The sequence below is a fragment of the Lissotriton vulgaris genome, chromosome 1_2 (assembly GCF_964263255.1).
Source record: "Lissotriton vulgaris chromosome 1_2, aLisVul1.2, whole genome shotgun sequence".
In the NCBI taxonomy this organism is placed as follows: domain Eukaryota; kingdom Metazoa; phylum Chordata; class Amphibia; order Caudata; family Salamandridae; genus Lissotriton; species Lissotriton vulgaris.
Window position 1 is genome coordinate 167,950,379 of NC_141686.1, and position 21,157 is coordinate 167,971,535.

At 42.5% G+C, this 21,157-nt stretch overlaps 1 protein-coding gene across 1 annotated transcript in view; it reads left to right on the forward strand.

Annotated features, from left to right (window-relative positions):
* The window catches only part of LOC147734766 (uncharacterized), a 225,695-nt gene that overhangs the window by 108,142 nt on the left and 96,396 nt on the right, over positions 1-21,157 (forward strand). Inside the window, exons 10-11 of the mRNA XM_086953045.1 lie at positions 17,260-17,435; positions 18,610-18,868. Coding sequence (XP_086809171.1) covers positions 17,260-17,435; positions 18,610-18,868 — 435 coding nt within the window. The remainder of the gene's footprint in view (positions 1-17,259; positions 17,436-18,609; positions 18,869-21,157) is intronic.

A 21,157-nucleotide genomic window follows, 5' to 3' on the forward strand; every position in this document is an offset into this window, starting at 1 on the left:
TTATACTTCGCATTCTTTCTAACGATTGTAGCAGTTCATATCTCTTGCATGAGAAAGAAGACTGTTAATAAACCTGTTTTTATTGAAACACCCGTCTCTCTATTTCTGTGCAAATCTGTAGAAATAAAGCATGAACGATTAACTGAGTAAAATAGGTATCTATTGTTTCCACGACTCTGAAGATATTGTTCCGACTCTAAGGGAAACAAAGTGTGATGTTTAGGCGGTTGTCAGAAACTAATTCCTTCTTGTTCATTCGAGAAAGTTTCTAGTGACCTCTGAGTTAGCTGGCACACACAATTAAGTTTAATGTACTCGATAGAGACATACTGACCTCAGTCCTATGTCAAACTATAGTGTATATTATTCCAATGCGCAGAGCCTACTAGGGATATTGGAACTACACTACATGGCGCCCGACGGTTTGGTAAGGCACTCATTTAACGCTAGATACTGAAGTAACTCAGTTGTGCTTTTCTCAGAGACCCCTTTACTCATAATACACCAATAGACGTCTGGAGTGGGTAAGGGGTAAATATCCGCCATAGCTGAGTAGGACGGAAAAATCCTATGTATTAGCTTTTTGGTTTGTTCAACGTTGAAGGATACAGTGTTGCAAAATATTGTGCACCTTATCTTTGTTTCCTTGAAACTTGCTTTGCAACTTTCATTAAAATGGCTGACGAGGATAATGCCTCGACTGCAGCTACATGCAACAACGCCAACAGAGTTTTAGACGTTACAGGTTTTACTGAAACTGACGTGAATGCTGTAATTATTCCTCCAAATTTAAGGATAGCCATCACTATAAAACTTATAAAACAAGGCCTATCATCAAAAGGTGGTAGAGCAGTTTTTATGATAGAGGCACATTAATATCACCAGACAGAGGTATTCTATTAATGGAATATCACCAGACAGAGGTATTCTATTCATGGATAGTATTCCCAGGATCAAATCCAGTATCACATTTGTTTCACTTCTACAAAGAAGATGATCCACCGGATCAATATATTCCTTTCGAGGATATTGAAATTCCACTCACATACAAGGAAGGAGCTTGAGCTCTGGTTTAAAGGCGCCCTAAAACATTTAAATCGCATTACCAGGCTCGGTCCACTAGGTAGACCAGGAGCAACATGGCCGGTTTTAGCAGGTTACACACCTCATCCTGAAGTCGAAGACATGACCGATGTAGAATTATTCACTCAACTCAAAGAGTTAATAAAAATCTACAGACAATTGGTCCAATATGTCAGGCGGACTTTCACAGTCCAACCTCCGTTAGTTATTCCACAACAATCCTCTCACCGGGGGAATGCACTAAAAATTACACAACAGACTTTACACACAGTCGTGGGTAAATTACCCACAAAACGTGAACAAATTCCATTATGGATAGCTTAGAAAATTACTCAAATCGAAGCAGTATTTCCTAATACTATCCTGCATGAGAAACACAGAATCTTAACAATCTGTTTACCAATGGGGATCCCACCACATCTGGAGGACTGCACCACTTGGGGTACAGGCTTCGCTGCAATCTACACTAAAACACATGGTGTTCCGTCTATGCCGGTAATACCTGACGTCCTAAAACAGATTCAAAATGAATACGGGGCAGAGCCTGCTCTAAATGTAGGTATGAAATTACAAAAAATGTTAACCAGGTCTCCTTTATAAAATTATCTAATATTAAAGGAGAAGCAGCATCAGTGGCGATCCGCCAGAAATTAAGAGAATTTAATGTAACAGAACAACCACAAGAACTAACCAGAGTAATTGAGAAATCATATGAAGAATTAGGTAGAGACTGTCTGGGTGGGAAACCAGTGAAACCCCAACTGTCTAAAAGTCCTGAAAAGGTCTTTACTAAAACACTCCTATATCTTCTAAAAAGAAGTGGGAAAATAGCAAACAACCTTCCAAAGAGAAGCGTTCTCATTCCCTCAGGAATGGGGATAATTTGAAAAAACCTGACAGGTATCAAGATACTGATACACGTTCCTCTCGTACCTTTCAGATATCGTCACAGACATCCGAAAGAAGAGGACGGTCTGAAAACAAGGAAGAACGCGTGAAGTCCAAAGACGATCAACACGCTTAGAAAAACAAAAAAAGCTCAATTCACCAAAAGAAAGTAGCAGGTCTAAAGATCAGACATGGCGAGGATCTTGAGAACACAGCTAAAAAACGGAGAATGGGCTCAGACAATACTGGACAGCTCATCAGAAGTAACAATAGCTTGCCAGAACCTAAAGGAACTTCTGGAGACAGTGGACTTAAATGAGGACATTCAAGTTGAAACTACAGATACCAGGGTTAGTTCTCCACATAGGTTATATTAAATAACACTTCGGATGGAGGGAGACGCACCAAGAAGAGTGAAAGCACTCTTTGGGAGCGTCTTTCTAAGGGTTACGATATACTTCTGGCTGAACAAGACTGACTACCAGAATATGTCAGTGAGTGCCTACATGGTGAAGACATCATTATGCCAGCCTTCTCTAATCATATTCCGGTACATTTAACATATACCTATGCCAGGAAATGGGCAATTGCCCCCGCATTATACAGAAATCATGTAGGATAGGATGAGGACTCACCTCACCATAAAATCCAGTTGAAAAATCAACCAACTGCACAACAGCAGTACCCAGTTAAACAAGAAGCTAAAATCAGGTCAGGGAGATCAACTTGAATACCAAGGGGTGATTGAAACATGCACCTCATCAATGAACAATCCGTTGTTTCCTGTCTCCAAAGCCGACAATACATATCGTCTAGTATTGGATTACAGACACTTAAACTCTTTCTGCAAAACATTTGCAGTGCAAAATGCACACAACACAGCACTAATGAATAACATTATGCATAAAAAATATAAAACCACATTAGACATATCAAATGGTTTCTTTTGTCAAAACATTTCACCAGAAAGTAGGTATTTGACCGCTTTCTCAATAATGGGAACACAGTGTAACTTCTGTTGTCTCCCTCAACAATTCAAGAATAGTCCAGGGTTATTCTCAGCAAAGGTAACAGAGTTACTACAAACTTATGATGACGAGGCATTGTCATATGTTGATGATATCTATCTGACAGACGATGACCTGGATAAGCACCTGAACAGGGTGAACACCATTATACTGGGCTTCGCCTCTGAGGGCTATGAATTCAACTTTTAAAAATCGAGAATTGCCCATCTCAACGTACTTTTTCTAGGATATGAACTATCAAGTGAAGGCAAAAGCCTGGCAGCCAACTTTTTTGAAAATTGTGCACTGCTCCAACCTCCAAAAACGCTGAAAAACTTACAGTTGATTCTAGGTTTCCTGAATTTCTGAACAACTTACATTCTAAACTACGCAGAAAGGGTTAAACCTCTCTATGAATTAATCAGACCTGATTTTAAAATCTTTCATTGGAAAAAAGAACACACAGAAATATTGCGTTCACTTCAAACAAACATGTTAGCAATCAAACATTTACAAACATGCGTAAACGTATGCAAATTAGTGATCCGAATCGTTCCGGGTCAGTGCGGATTCACCTACTTAACTTTTAACGAAGGTGAAAAAGTACCAATTGCATACAAATCACATTTGTACACACAAGCAGAAATGAAATTCACTTCTACAGAAAAAATTCTGACAGCAGTTCAAACCGCTGTAGCAAGAGAAAGAGCTCTAGCACAGGGGAAACGCATTATGGTCGTAACCCCTGTATGAGCCTCAGAGGCAGTGACAAAAGCGAGCATTCCAAATGCTAAAGCTTTACATCCGAGATGGATACAATGGGTTAATTCTCTTACTGCAACTGATGTTGAATACGTTTTTGATCCCTATTTAAAAACACAAACATTTCTACAATACGAACTAGAATGTCCTCTGCCTACTGAAATTCTGCCTCTAGACCAGTATGAATGCATAATTTATACTGACGGATCAGCACAAACCGCTACGGGGGGGGGGGGTAAACAAACTTATAGTGCTGCATGGGCGATCGTTAAAGGTCGTATGCTCAATGGCAAATTTAGACCTATGGTCACAAAAACACAATCTCTAGGAGATTGTACAGCTCAGCGAGCTGAACTACAAGCATTCAAAATGGCACTAGAAAATACGGATCGCGAATTCCCCACACTCATAGTGTGCGATTCTTTCTATTGTGTCCAATCTTACCGTGAATATTTACAGTATTGGCTTCGAAACGGGTTCAAAGATGCAAAAGGTGGCACAATCAAGCATAAAACGATTTGGGAACAGGTAGTTCAGTTGTGAAACGGACTACAAAACACTCACGTGATACACATGCTGAGTCATCAACGTGATGGCGTTCACGTTGAAGGGAATTCATTGGCTGATGAAGCCGCGAAGGGGGCTGTGCAATCGGCTTCCATAGCTGCAATCACTTGTTCAAAAAACGAAAATAGACAGTGAAATAATGCTTGCTGTCAATGCTACAAGCATAGGCAGTGGTGCAGTGTTACCTAAAGGGTTTTCACTTAAATACTCATATATAACTCATACAAATAATGTTCTGTTTGCTCGAATCCCTAGAGTGGGGGATAGGGTCATTCCAAGCATGGAACATAGATTAGGACTAATCCTAGCAGCACATGAAGGGCTCACCTCTGCTCATGCAGGTGTTTCCACCACAGTATTATTATTAAAACAGAGGTATCTGTGGCCAGGTATTAGGAAACAAACCGAAACTATGTTTTGGATTGTGAAATATGCCAGAAGATAAAAGTCTCTACTGTGAAACGTCCTGCGCAGATGCCCCTGTTAATCTTAGATAAACCATTAGCGTGTGTTTACCTGGACCACCGTGGTCTCTTACAAAGGGATGATAACTATAAACATATCAAGGTCGCAGTGGATTCGTGTTCTAGGTTCCTTTGGATGTGGCCTCAGCGCTCGGCTGATGCTCGAACTGTTGTAAAAGATTTGAGAGTATTTATCGGCACATACGCAATTGGCACACTACATTCTGACCAGAGTCCTGTGTTTAGCTCTGGGCTTACAAAGAAGCCATGGCAAGTTTGGGCGTTGCATTGCGGTACTCCAGTCCATTCCATCCTGAGGGAAATTTGGTTGTGAAGAGAAAAAACCGGGACATAAAGCAGTCTATGACAGCTAGACGGGTGACGGGTGGGTCAAACATCTAATAAGTGTCCAACGTAGTCTTAACAACTTGCCAAGAAGTTCTCTAAGGGGGTATCACTCCATATGAGGTCCTATTTGGGACACGAATGTTGGTCTCGGACCTTGATGGTCACACATCAGTGGTGGAACAAATTACTTTTGATATCAAAGACTTAAATGAACTAAGAACGAAACAAAGCAACGTGTTCCTGAAGCCAACCACCACTGGGGAAAAACCAGCCGTTCCAGCAAGGCCTGTCTGGATCCCAAAGCTTGGTGATCTAGTCAGAGAAATGATCACGGACAAGAAGGAATTGGGCCTACTTACAGACAACCAGTACCTGTCCTAGCTATCCTCGGATCAAGAACAGTTTTACTTCCGCCCCTTGCTGGTAAAATGGAGAACCGATTTGTGTCCATCGACCTGATCAAACCATACTATGTGGCCGATACGAAGCAGTAGACCAAGTGGGCTCCAATGTAGCAGACGCACTCCGCTAGCTACAATCCAAGAGTTTCAAACTGAGAGACTCATCACCATTGAGGAATCTGCAGTGAGAAAAGAAGGACTAAGCAACAAAGCTATGGAACTTGTCCCTCTTGAGACCCAAATAACAGCTCGTCATGAAACACCTGTCTACAACTAAGTAACAAGTGATCCAGTGGTCCCAGCAATTTCAACAAATCCGGATGCAATCCCCACCATTGACAGAACTACCTCTGGCTAGTTCATTAACTTTGATATATTTTCTGAGGATCCCAGCGAACCTCGACCAAAGAAACCTATGATCTACAAATTTCAAGGACTTCTGCCGAGATACATGCCCTTTTGACTACAAACTGCCCTATACATTTCTCAGAAATGTTGAGTCATATCTTAAACATGTCTGATACGAGCGGTATTGTACATGTGTTTAAGAGCGTGTTTTCCAGACTGTTAGCACCTTTTCAAGCAGGCTTCGTAATCAATTTAAACTTCGTGCACTCTCTGTTTGGTGGACTGCCCCTCCTTTTGGGACTTGTTGCAGGGATACTATTTTTGCTCCTTCTGCTACGATATGGCAAGGCAAATCTCCTGCGACAACCATTTCTCCATGGAGACAACTCTACTGGCGATGAAGTGTCGTGAGCACATCATTCAAATTCTGGGGTTACCTCATCTACGAGAATTAAATACCACATGGTTTCTGTCATTCAGACCAATCTGGCAAGATTGCATCTTATCTGTTCTAAGCTGCCTGCTACGTGGAGAAGAATGCATGCTAGACACTTGTCTGACACTCCCATTAGTCATGCCAATGGATGTTAATACTTTGCTAGACCCCGTAACGGCCCATGCTCTGTGTTGTCCCCAGCTGCTACCAATTCTGATGACGGCATTCATTGAGATCTCACAGACGCAAATTGCAACTGCTGAGGTACGAGAGGAAACATCAGGCTCGCAGGTAACATCGGATACGAACATTGCTGTTGCGACCAATGCTGAAGGCGATGCTTCACATCTATGTGCGGTTAATCTTCTAAACGAGGTAATCCAACTTTCGCTTACAATGGTAGACAGACATAGAAGATTTCTTGTTTTCTCCCAGCCCTAACACTGACTTTTGATTTTGGCACACGGTGTTCTGAGAAACTTTGAATTTGACCTTCATTTTTTCAAAACAAGGAACTAACTTTGGAACTTTTTCCTATGATGAATTTTTTTCTAAATTAGTATTTTTTCATTTTTGGCAAAATAAATCTGCTTATAGTAGAACTATTCATAGAGAACAAGATTTCTTTGAATACTTTCAGAAACAATGTATGACCTTGTCCACATACAAACAGTTTTATGTAATCGGACATGAAATGGTTTCGCCCCTTTTTTTCTGTATTTTCGAGCCATTTCATAAATGTTTATGTTTGTGATTCATTCAGTTAGCATTTAAAATGTAATACATATGCTTAGAATGAATACTTGCTTTAATGTGTATAGCACCTATGCAATAATTTGAATACATTTTTTACAATGTGTTTGTAACATGCTTTGCGCACTCCGTGTGTAGATACATTTTCAGATATGTTATCATGTTTAGAATTTAGTAATGTCGTACATACGAAAGTGGAGTGAGTGTTGTGTATCGATTTAGATTACGTATGAATTTCCAGTTTCATGCCCTTTTGTAGGTACATTTCACATTGCCCTTATAAAGGCATAGATATCCAGTCCTTATTTAGGCATAGCCCATGCTACCCAAATACAGGCATGGCTACTTACATCCGTTCATCTACGTCACAACGACTTCTTGGAAAACCAGACTCTTAGGGACTTCCCCTTGCCTGGATATTGATTTCTGCAAGAACTCATTTATTATGCATGAACATCAATTCCTTAGGGGTTCATTCATGATGTTCATATGCCCGACTTCTACATCGATACTGGCATTCCTAAATACCTTCAAGGTATAAGTATACCTTCACTTGCTATGGCAAAGCATGGTGTGGTTTGGTGCAGTTCGACTAAGCTGTCATCCTGCTGCCGAGAATCCAGATCCAGTGTTTCTGACTCCCCTTGTGGGGTGTTGGGAAATCGAGTCCCGGGAAAGAGATACCAACCTCATTCTAAGGTATGGAGCTGATTAGAACCTATAGAAACTTTTGGCAATTCTTGGCAAAACTAAACTAAACTAAACTTATGCTAAGACAGCACCTACTTCTTCCCTCGTACTAGGTTAGGTACACTGGGGTAAGATTATTTTAGAAGCACCAGTTGAGTATTTTAGCCTGTGTTATTTATGTATGTATTTTTATATATGTCATAGCAACAGATCATGCTATTACCGTATTATTTTATATTACTGTTTACGCTGTATGCATTATACTTCGCATTCTGTCTAACAATTGTAGCAGTTCATATCTCTTGCATGAGAAAGAAGACTGTTCAATAAACCCCTTTTTATTGAAAAACTTGTCTCTCTATTTCTGTGCAATTCTGTAGAAACAAAGCATGCACAATTGACTGAGTGAAATAGTTATCTATTGTTTCCACGACTCTGAAGATATTGTTCCGACTCTAAGGGAAATAAAGTTTTCATGCTTATGCGGTTGTCAGAAACTAATCCCTTCTTGTTCATTCGAGAAAGTTTCTAGTGACCTCTGAGTTAGCTGGCACACACAATTAAGTTTAATGTACTCGATAGAGACATACCAGCCTCAGTCCTATGTCAAAACAATAGTGTATATTATTCCAATGCGCAGAGCCTATTAGGGATATAGGAACTACACTACACTAGATTGTCTAACGGGACTCCCCAGCTTCGGTTGCTTATATCCGAGTCTAGGATATAATCCGGGACATTCCCAAAGATGGCTTTCCCGTTCCATGCTTCGAGATTCCTCAGCCACCAAAGCAGGACTTCCTGGGCATCTTCGGATAGGGGTAATGTGTCCCCATTTCAAAGACCTTTTCTTAAACCCCACACTTTCAATCTCTGAAGTGCTCTGTACTGGAGGGGGCCAGGGTAAACTGCTTGAATTAAGGAAGAAAGAAGACCCAGGACTCTCACCAGGTCTCTTAGAAGAATGGAATCTTTGGGTAGGACTGCCTTTATTTCTTTCTTAATTTTTGAGACTTTCTTGCGTGGTAGAAACAGTTGAAATAAAATGGTATTTATTTGAAATCCCAGACTATCCATAAGGATTATTGCCCAGGATAAATGAATCACAACTTCTGAGAAATAATGAGAATGCCATCTAGGTATATGATGAGTCGCACTCCCCTTTCTCTCAGAAAGCTTACGACAGATAGGAGCACTTTGGAAAAGCACCATGGAGCTGAGGACAGTCCGAAGTGGAGGCATAGGAATTGATAAAGCGTCTCTTTCCAGGAAAAATTGAGATACTTCTGACTGTCCTTGTGCATAGGTATTGTAAAGTAGGCATCTTTGAGATCCAACTTTATCAGCCAATCTTTGGTTTGTAAGATGTCTCTCAAAAGATGGATACCTTCCATCTTGAAATGTCTGTAGTTTAAAAATGGGTTTAGTTCTTTGAGATTTATAACTGGGCGCCAACCTTTGACCTTTGTTTTTACCAATAAGATTGTGCTTATAAATCCCTTTTCTAAGGTTTCTCAGTCTGACATTTTCTTTAGAGCTTCTTTTTCTAACATTTGTGACACTTCAATCTATTAATCTCATCTGCTATCCATCCACAATCATTCCTCTGGGAATTTTGGATTGGACTGGATAATCCCAGAAATCTATCTTGAAACCCATTACTGTTTCTAGAAACCAAGGAGGATGTTGTGTTATCTTCTCCCAGTTAAGGGTGAAAGATTTTGTCTCCCTTCTACTTTTATGGGGTGTAAAATTGTCTTGCTATCCTTGGTTAGAAGATCTTGATCTTCCGTCACGGGAATAAGAGCCTCTTCCATTTGGGGGGTAAAATTAGAGTTCTGACAATAGCCTCTGTAGTAACTAGAGGGTCCTCTCTAATCTTGTGGGTAGAAGTCGGACATGTATGTTTCATGGCTGACAGCCGGTCCTCTCCTGTCAGTCCGTACAAAAAGGGAGCGTTAGCCGAAGACTCTACGTATATTGGATTGAGCTTGGCTAAAAGCTGTGAAGGTGGAGACATACTTTCCCAGCAACTTAACAAACATTGTCTCCAAAAAGAACACCCTTTGTGTCACCCACATCCTCCCTAGAGGATAAGTCAGCTAGTTTTGGGTTTATCCTTAGTAAATTTGCTTTACGTCTTTCAGTGATTAGGTTAGTGTTGGCATTCCCTAGAAGGCATATAGCACGCTGGGACCAGCCTCTCAAGAGGTCGATATTCACGTATGTATTACTTCCTCTTGCTTCCTCAGCCATATCCAATATGCGGCTAAGCAGGCCGAGTGTGTTCAGGAGTTTGTCCTAGCATTGTTTTAGACATTTCTCAATGCTCTTCCTAGGATCCTTCCCAAACCTAAACAAGAATGTAATTAATTCTGGATCTAGGTTGGGTGTATTACAAACTTTGTCCCGGTTGAGGGTCTTGTGCATTCCTTTCTCATCAGATTAGAAGTTTTTTTGTCCAGTACTTTACATACCCACTGTCTCAAATACTTGGTTACGTGATCTTTAGGCCATCATTCTGCACTACGTGGGTGCCTAATGGGTGCCTAATGGTGGGGGAATTAAACATTTCTCTTCCAAAGGTGTCTTTAATCTCTGAAGAAATTGAAGATTGCTCCAGATCGTGGTCTAGCATTTCAATAGTATCAAAAGTGTCTTCTGGATTGAATATAAATTCATCCATTTGCATCTCATCATAATCAAAGTTCTCCAAAAAGGAATTAAGAACATCATTTCTTTCTCCTGGGCCATAAGGGTCACTTCTTTCTATCATGCCGCAACGGGTAACTTTTCTATGTGCCCCAGAGGGTGGCCTTTCCCTCCTGTGCTAAGAGCACCATTTTCTACTATAGCGTGAGGACTATCTGGGTGGTAGGTGTGGTTAGAAGCCTCCTCTAAGTGTTTCCTCTTTTGGAAAACTTTCCCTCGTTTTTGGGGTTCTGAGGTAGAGAGGGAGTCCCCTTCTGAGAGGTAGAAAAAGTTCTCCTCCGTGGGGCTTTCCCTCTTTCGTTTGGTAAGTGCGGCATCCAACGCCTCCTTAACTGAGGATCTACATTCCTCTTCAAGAAACCTCCTAATGTTTTTCCCCATAAGGTCTTTATATTGTGGAAGAGGATTATTGGTTTTTGTAGTCATAGAGAGGGTTTCTCTAAAGAATTAATAGCTCAGGACAAACTCACAGTTCTGAGTGTTCCAGTCTTATTTATGAAGAACTTTCTGAATATTTTGGCAAATATCAATATGAGTACTAGAGAGACCTGAAGTATTAAATATTTCAAAGAAATACTTGCTCCGGTAAATTGTGTGTCCAATGCAGCCGTTTTTGCTTGAGCGAAGAGCTGTTTTAGCCGTTATAGCAACGCATTCAGGAGCCGCAGGGTAGCTTCAAAACAAAGGAAGGTCGCTCACCTTCCTAGCTGATGACTCATTGAGGACTCATTCCCGCTATGCGGTGATGTGCGTTACCTCTTTGTTGACATTGGGAATTTGGCTTCCATTGCTAAGCTGCAACAGGGAAATGCGATTAAGGAGCTTTCTCTTCGTTATGTTATGTTATGTTAAATTTGCTTGTATAGCGCATGGCTGCCCCAGCAACAGGGCGTCCCAGCGCTTGCAGACAAACCGGCCAGAGAAGCACAGCACGGAAGGCGGACAGAGAGAACACTGTAGGACAGCCGAAGGGTCGACCCCCTAAATAGAGGCGAACAGCCAGGTTTTAATATGTTTCCGGAAGAGCCAGTGGTTTTGTATAGCGCGTGCCTCAACAGGGATGGAATTCCATAGGGCAGGGGCTAGGGACCTGAAAGATTGTCCGCCAGCTCTGCTCTTGCGTACCTTGATGGTACGGGCAAGATGGATATCAGCAGAGCATAAGGCCCGTGTGGGGGCGTAGGGGGTGCAGAGTACCTTCAGTATTTGAGGGCCCTGGCCATATAGAATTTTATGGGTTAGACAAAGGGTCTTAAATTCGATTCTTTGTTTCACCGGCCTCCAGTGTAGCCAGCGCAGGAGATGTAGGTGTGGCAGTGTTTAGGTAGGGCAAAGAGAGTGCGGGCAGCTGCGTTTTGAGCCCTCTGGAGTCTTTTGGTCACTGACTTGTTGTTTCCCAGCAATAGTCCATTACAGTAGTCTAGGTGGGATAAGACCAAGGACTGGACGGGTGGGTGGCTCGAAGAAGCCCAAAATGGATTTAATGCAACATAGGCGGCCGAAACAGGTACCAGCAACCTTTTTTGCATGCGACTCAAAAGAAAGTGAGTTGTCCATTAAAACACCCAGATTCTTAACAGCCTCCTTAGGTTTCGGGGGAGACCCATAGACGGAGGCCACCACTGATGGTCCCACTTCTGTAAGTCACGTCCCATCAGGAGCACCTCTGTTTTAGAGGAGTTAAGCTGGAGATAATTCTCCAACATCCAGTTTGAAATGGCCAGAACGTCTTCCTGAAATTTGGCCTGGTCGAGCGTGGTGTCATTAGAGAAGGTGAAGATAAGCTGCGTGTCGTCCGCATAGGAGATCATTTTGATCTTTCGTTTCCTGGCCAGGAGGGCCAGGGGGCGGACGTACACGTTAAACAGCGTGGGGCTGAGGGCAGAGCCCTGAGGGACACCGCAATTGAGAGGGAGCCTGCTAGATGAGTAAGGTGGAGCATAGATCTGAAAGGAGCGGTCAGATAGAAACGACGCAAACCAGGCAAGGGCCCTATCTCTGACCCCGATCTCCACGAGACGTTTGAGCAAAATCTTGTGAGAGACCGTGTCGAACGCCGCGCTCAGGTCAAGCAGGATCAGAGCTGAGGTGTTCCCTAGGTCTTGTGAGGCCCTCAGTTGTTCCGTGACTGCCAATAAGGCTGACTCCGTGCTATGTTTAGCCCGGAAGCCATTTTGCGACTCATCTAGAATCCCATTAGTTTCCAGGTAACTGGTCAGGATGGAGTTCACATGAGCTTCCATCACCTTGGCCAGGTACGGCAGGAGGGAAATAGGTCTAAAGTTTTCTGGGCGGGAAGTGTCCGGGGTAGGCTTCTTCAGCGGGGGGATGACTTTGGCATGCTTCCATGACCTGGGAATAGTGGATGACAGAATTGATCTATTAATCAGTGCCCGTCCCTCATTCAGGATGGAGTCCTGGAGAAGCCTAAAGAAGTCCGGTTTAACAGGATCATCAGGAGACCGAGACTTCACCTTTGTGGCCAGGAATTCGAGATCTTTATGTGTAATGGGTAGGAGGATTTGTAAAGGATCAAGGGAGTCAAGTGGATAGGTCGCTTGGCCAGGGGTCGAGGTGGGCCTTCTAGTGTCCAACATATTATAGATCTCCTGAACTTTATTAGTGAAAAAAGGGCCAGATCTTCGCACTGCGAGTTGGAGGCAATTGTGTTGTTAGTTCCCTCTGGGGCTTTGGTCATATCTTTTATCAAGGAAAAGATGGTTTTGGAAGGATTGTGACTGGAATTAATCAAGTTGGTATAGAATGCAGCCTTCGTTTTTTTTATCAGTTTATGATATGCTTTAGTGGCTGACCTATAACTGTTCTTTGCTAAAGGGTCGTAGGAACGCCTCCAGGCGCGTTCGAGGATCTTGCAGTGCTTTTTTTCTGTCGCTAATGTGTCGGTGTCCCATGGGTGCGACTGCTCGCGTTTGGGCCTGGACATTTTTTGGGGAATATGGAGGTCAAGTGAGTTGCGGTCAGCATTAGTTGAAGGCTGCCGGTAATGTTTGTTTATAAAAACGTATGCGAGCGTGTAAGCGCTTCAGAGGACGCGATGCATATCGTAACGGAGACCGCGTCCTCGATATTCATTTCTATAAAGTGGGAATGTTGGAGTCTTTTGCTATTTCTGACAGTTCTAAAAAAGGCTTTTTTTATGTTAAACAAGGTTGAAAAAGGCTAACACTTACCTGGCTTTACCATAAATTGGAAGAGCAAATTTCACACTGGGGCTAGATGTGCATCAAGGAAGAGATAGCCAAGATGCTGGGCACTAGAGACTTTCAGCATTCTCTAAACCCATTGGCCAAAGCAGTGGTGTTGCTTCCAAAGCAAGGTCAATTACCTAGAATTTTGTATGGACAAAAAGGGCTCTCAATAAGGTGGCCAACACTGAAACACACACCATAAGCTGATGAGCTAGTGTACAGCATGGGTGCGGCTAATCAGTGGCTACTGACAGATTGCTCTGCTACCTAGTGCCAGATTGCTCTGCTACCTAGTGCCAAGGAGAAGATCATTATCTCTAGACCAGAGGGCCTGTATCATTTAGCAGGATTATGCCCTTTAGGCTTAAGAATGCTTCTGTCTCTTTTCCGCACCTGGTCAACTATGTGTTGTTAGAGCATGGTTGCCTGTGAAAGTTCTGTGTGGCCTACCTCAATGACATTGCTGTTTACAGAAATTTATGGGATGACCACCTAAATCACCTAGCGTAGATGACAGTAAAGATATGGAGGACCAAATTGACCATCAAGACTACCAAGTGCCTGGTGGGTCAGTTCTCAATGGTTTATCATGCTTATGAGGAAGAGGATGGGAAATAGGGCAAGATACAGGCTTTGTTAGATTGGGTATTCCTGACAACACAGACCCTTGTGTAAGCTGTTCTAGGTCTCACCAGATGTTATGGAAATATATTTGCCCTGTTGATAGCCCTGGACTCCCAGAGATAACCCGGAAAGCCCTGCTGTGTGTCACAAGTCTTTCAAGAACCTAAAGAATGCACTGTGAAATGTTCCTGGTTTGAAGGCTCCTTGCTGTGGTCAGTCCTTTGTGGTACAGGCTGATGCTTGAGTGAGATCTCAACTCAATGACAAGGGCAGAGATTGCCCTGTTGCATTCATCAATTTCAGACTGCTTCTTAAGACCAGAACTGGCCTGTTATTGAGAAGATTTATGTTTCCATACTCAGGACCCTTCAGGGTTCCAGGAGTACTTATTTGGCACAAAGATTGTTGTCCAGAAGGATCACAAGCCTTTCAAGTGGTTCATGACTCTGAAGGGTGAGAACCCCACGTTGCTCAGGTAGTTAATCTCATTACAGGGACTTGACTTCATAGTTAACGCTTATTGGTACTTGGGAACATTTAGAATAGTTCCTAGAGGCAGGGCTAGCACTTGTGATAAGGCAATGAGTGCTAGGATTGATGTAGATTTAGATAAATTCCCACCCAGAGCATGAGTGGCGTGAGGTACTGAAGAGTTAATTGTATTTGAAATCTATGGCATGATTCTACATGAACAAGGTAGTTGTGTCTTGGTATGAAGCAGCATTCCTTAGACAATATCTGCTTATTTCATATTATTTGCTCATTTTTTTCTGTTGCAATAGATGACTGCTAAAAACTCTACCCTAGGGGTTGGTCTAATTCTTTGAGGGTGTGAGCCACCAAATAACATTAAATTCCCCAAAAGGACTCGGTGTCTGTGCTCCAAGATTCCAACTGTTATGTCGAGTTTGGGCCAGTCTTTTGAATGTATGTTTAGTTTACTGACATATATGACCTTTGATCTATAAATACCAACCCGCACACTCCCAAGACGACAATGGTGCACATGGTTGGGCTAAAATACAGGAACATAGATGTATTTGCTGCGGCTTTTGCTAATCTGAGGAGAGGCCTTCTCCAAAAGGATCCAGATCAAAAGATCTAGGTGGGTTATCTGAAGAAATTTCATGCATGGTTTTGCGAGAGTGCACCCATGACCTGAATTACCCCGAGCATGTCTCTGGAGTTTTGGGTAAATTTTGCTTGGGCTCAGCATGAACAATAATAATGTGTACATACTGAGGGCCAATGCAGTTGAGATTTACATTTGCTCTGTATTCTGGAGAGTAGTACCAAGTGCACCTTTCATAGCAAGGGTGACAACAGTCAACTCACTGGATTACACTAGACTGGCAGTGGTGGCAGCAAGAACATTTGTTGTGGAAAAATATACTTTTGTATATGTCACTTCCAATAGGGTGAGTGGCCTACTGGCCTTGATCCTGTCGAGCTCTACCCAATCTTCTGTCGCCAAGGCCTTTGCTACAGCCATATAGAATATTATATGAACAATAATGCCGTGCATGTTTGGCGGAATCAGGATTGTGGTTGATGAAAACTTGGGGAGAGGGTTGTCCATTTTCGATTTCATTACAAGACCCGAGGCTACCATTATGAAATAACTTTTATTTGCTACCCAAACATGCAGCCCTTTAAATAATACTGAATACATCATAAAGTGATAGAATGTTCATCCAGACACTATAAATATAATGTGCACCATCTCATCCTTCTCTTTTATTAGATGCCCATCGCTAAACAGATACCTTATTAGTAAATCAATTTTTACTGGTTATACTGCGAATGCTATTTAAGGCATGTTTCTATTGATCTTAACATCTGTTTTATCTACATGAAAATGTTCTTTCTTAAAGTTTTAAGTTAGTGTTTTGTAAACAGTAATTTGTATGCCCTTAGGACATAGACGTGCCACATAAAACACTCCCGCTCCTTCCCTTCTGGAAACTTGTAACCCACACTGGGTACCTTGCTGTCCCAGTGTGTGGAGGACCCAATGATGAAGCATGTAACCCGTGGATGAGTGAGGATTCTTGTCCAAAACACCTGGAGTGCCCCACCATTCACCTCCTTTACATTTTCTGTTTTTTTCTGCTTTCGCTATCCTATACACGGTGTGAGCCTACTAACTCATTTTCCCTGCCAAGTCCCTCATCCCGGACACTTGAAGGGAAAATATGAAGTCCCCAAAACGAAGGTATAAAACTTAGTGTGCATCATTTTGTTTTTTAATATTCCGTAAATAAACTACTGTTTTTGGGAATTTATTTTCACAGTACAATCAAGCATTGGCAAAGTCGATAAGTCTTGAATTTTCATGCTGTTGAAACGTGCAACATTTGTCTGCTTTTGTTACAAGCATGTGCCACAACAATAAAAAAAGTTAAAGAAAACATGTTGCTAGCTAACTGTGGCCTCTATATGCTTGCAATAAAAAGGGTTACCGTAAAATTATTCACTAATGTGGCTGCTCTAATAGGGATGTTGTGTTTTAATTAATATTTTTTTTTAAATAAAGTCAATTCTTCCAGTTGTGCTATTCAGTTAACTATTTTTTGTAAAGGCAACAAGGAGACTCGCCATATATATTTTCTAAAAGCACACTTTGAAAGAGTTTTGTCACTTTAAAGAAACAAACTATGTGGATGTGAACCATATAGAGACGCTTAGTTGCTCAAGGAGGAGGAGCCGTTCGGTGAAGTGGGTTGACTTATTGGCCCAAGCTGTATGTTGTGGGCTTAATGCAAAATTAGAATGACAATTCAGCAGCCCAGTGAATGAAGCCTGCTGACCCAATGCCCATTTATGTATAATATGTACATTTTTTGGAGCACAATAGGCTGAGGAAACAACTTAAACTGTCTCAAAGGCCAGACCATTCTTCCATTGAGGCGTAAGCTAGAGCGATATAGAGTTTTTTACTCACCCTCTACCAACACTTTTCAACAGAGAATTATTTGGAACTCAAGAAAGCCGGATGAGCAGAAAAGAAGAATCATGGCAGCAAAGGCAGAGGAATGGAAGAGGCAAGAGGAGGAGAGACGGCTGCAGAAGGAGCAGGAGCTGGAGGCCAGAGAGCAGCTGCTGCGACAGTGGGAGCTGGAGATCAGGGAGCAGCTTCAGAGGTAGGAAGACGTCTCTTGGGCATAGGATGACAGTGCAACATTCATCGGATTGGGAATTAATTCTGATACATATGTACCTGTACAGTTTCTTCCTTAGTGATTCTTCTACAATCCTTAGATGATTGCTATGCGTTTCCTGATGGAATTGTCGGTAATTCCAAGGTTGATAATAGGAAAAAGTCAATGGATCCTGATAGGACAATAGTATACGACTTTTGGAAGGGTCTTGATAGGAACAAGCGGGTTATGCTGGTCAAAGATAGCGATAGGATGATACAATGGCTCAACGAAGGGATAGCTGCTCTCATGTTGGAAACCAATACTTAAAGGTAAAGTTGCTAATTCAGAAACCGTTTAAGGAAAGAAAAACTTGATGTATGCTTCCGTAATTATGAAATGTATAAATATAGTCAAATGTATGTTTTTTTCTAACTTGTGTTTGTGCAAATGCACAAAACTCTGACTCCGCACACCTGTGACCCATCTATATTCACAAAGGGATGCAAAACAATGGCACACACTCACACCCTCATTTAGTTTGCATCTACTGATTGTGGTGCAAGTCAACTGTGCAAGTACCCACGGTCACTCCGACCCCTCTAAAACGATGTCGTCAGTTACAAGAAATATGATGATTTACAAAAGGGCACCATCCACAAAACTCCTTCTATCATAAGGATTGGAGGAATCGTGGGAATGGAGTTGCAAGTCCCTAAGTCTGATACTTTCCATAGAGCAGGTAATGTATAGGCAATTGACAGAAAAGGGAGTACAGTTGCACCTCCTGAGCTGGTCTTACCGTGATGCACGGTTATGCGTCCTCTCATTTACCAATTATCAGCCGCTTCTAACCGGTAGTGGTATTCTGTTTGTTTCCTTGTCAAACTCATGTACACCTTCCTTGGTTATTGTACAGTCCCATCTGGAACAAGCATCTTGACTACCACATGGATATAAAAGCAATCTCTCCTGTGAGAGAGTTGTCCCCTTACTTTGTTTATTATTGTACATGACAGAAGTCTCCAGTGACAGAGTTCTACATTAAGTTCAGCTACTGTGGGTATTTATTTTTCACAAAGATTTGCTTTCAGTGTTAGAAGAGTCTGAGAAATGAATATAGAAGTATATTTTTTATTGTCAAGTTTTGGAAAATCTTCTTTGGGTTTTTAATCAGGCAGAAATCACCACAGAGATCCCAAGAATTTGAAAGACAGGATCATGAAAGCACTTTCCAGCCCATGAAGTTAGATGGTGCAATGAAAGTGTACCGGAGCATGCAGAAGAAGGATGTTCATGAACAGGAGGATGATGGAGGGGTGACAGGAAGGCCTGGACACAAGGTGCAACACCTGAAAACCCTGCAAAACTCAAGAGATGAATTAGATGCAAAGTATAGCCAGAGAACAGATGTGTCAGCGAAGCAGACCAAGAAGGTAAGAGCAGACCTCCTACCTTGCCTGGACAGAAGTAAGTATTACGTATAATTGAAAACTGCAAATGAAAGGGAAACTCTGTATTTACATTTCACACTAGACACATGTATCCAGAAACAAATTGGTGTAAGCCAGCAGAGTGTATTATCTCCCAACTGGACATAGGCATTCCTGGGTGGCACAACAGAGCACCTAGATAGGTAGGGAAATCACTCTTACTTGCATGTGGCTGGGGACTTGCCACTTCCAGACTCTCGACCTATGGGTTTTGTCTTTTTTAAAACTAGTAATTAGTGTGTATGTGAATCAAGTGACCCAAGACTTATAAATTGTACTTTTGGTCTTCTAATATGGAAATAAGGAGTCATGTTGTGAAACATATAATTTGACTGAACAGCGTTAATAGAATGTTCTTGTGGGCAGTGCTGTATTAATATTCTCAGACAATCAATATTTCAATGTCTGTATTTGGGGAAGCTCCACATTACGGCACTAATAACAAGTTTCCTTGAGCAGTATTGCAAAGGCGATACTCCTCTGGGTTACGATGAGTAGTTTTTATGAACCCAAATTACTAGGGGCCAGATGTAGGAAGCCTAATACTAGTCGGTAACGGACGAAATTACCGAATTTCGGCCGTTACCGACCGGTATTAGGCATTTGAGATGTAGGGGCCTAATTTAAGTTACCGAATCGGTAATTTAAGTAATCGGTAAATTACCGAATTCTTAAATACCGATTCGGTAAATTACCGAATCCTTAATGTAGGAAGCACTCAAGTGAGTGCTTTTCACTTGTAAGGATTCGTTATTTACCACTAACTACAAGTTGGTGGTAAATAACAAAAACCGTTAAAAAAGCAATTGTGTGCTTTTTTAACAGTGCCATGCGGCAGACATGCATGCCCTTAGGGCATGTATGTGTGCCACATGTGCACCCATGCACTATTCAGGGGTGCAACAGGGTGTCAATGTGACACCCTGTCACCCTTGAATGTGTTGCCCATTTTACCGAATCGGTATTTGCCGATTCGGTAATTCCCATTCATCCCTTTGGGCCTGGAGGCCCATAGGGATGAATGGGAAATACAGAATCGGTAAATACCGATTCGGCATTTACCGAATCTTACCGATTCGGTACAAAATACCGAATGGATACCTACATCCTATTTATCGATTCTAAAATACCGAATCGGTAAAATTCGGCATTTTAGAATCAGTAAATCTGGATTACCTACATCTGGCGCTAGGTCTGGAAACTGAGATCCCAGTTTTACTGGTGTAGATCTTCATCCAGGAAAACCTCAGCAGCCAGGCTCGTGTCCGCCCCTTCACCAACACATGGAAGAAGCCAAAGCTCACTCCATGAATGTCACAGCCTCCCTGCTCCACAGACCTCTCCCCTCCCCCCAGACCAACCTCATCAAACACGCAATAGCTCCCCTACTGCATAGTACCACCTGTCCAAAGCAGGTGGTGGATATAAGGACCAAATGGAGCAGACAACCAAACTTGACACCACCTCAGGCAAAGCTGCAAACCATGCTCAAGATAGGCCATAGGAGCACATCAATCAATTAATCAGGGCTTGTAAAGCGCAGCTATCCAGTTGTGAGGGTTTCAAGGCACTGGGGGTGACGGGGACTGTTGATCTGTCTGAGCCATGGGGTTTGGTCGAAGAGCCAGGCATTGAGATCCTTCCTGAATTTGGTCAGCGACTGGGATTGTCTGAGGTGGAGCGGCAGGGTGTTCCAAGTCTTGGCGGCAAGGTAGAAGCATCTTCCTCCGGTTCTACTCTTGTAGTTACGAGAGACGGTGGCAAAGGCCAGCTGGGTGGAGCGGAGGTGTCTGGTGGGTACATGGAATGAGAAACAGTGGTTCAGGTATGCTGGTCCTGTGTCATAGATAGCTTAGTCAGCGTGCATGAGGAGCTTGAAAGTGATTCTTTTGTTGATTGAGAGGCAGTGGAGTCCTTGGAGGTGTTCGGTGATATGGCTGTTGCAGGGGATGTCGAGGACCATTCTGGCTGCAGCATTTTGAACATTCTGTTGTTTCCTGAGGAGTTTCTGGGTGATGCCGGCATAGATCGCTTTGTCATAGTCGAGTCTGCTGCCGATGAGTCAGTGGGTGACGGTTTTACTGGATTTGGTGGGGCTCCATCTGAATGTCTTTTGAAGCAGGCAGCGTGTGAAATCATGATGGGGAGTGTAGGAAGGTACCTCCTGACTATGGTTGCCCCCAACTTTTTGCCCTGTGTTTTAGCTGGTTTTTGACATAGTCGGCCTGGGAC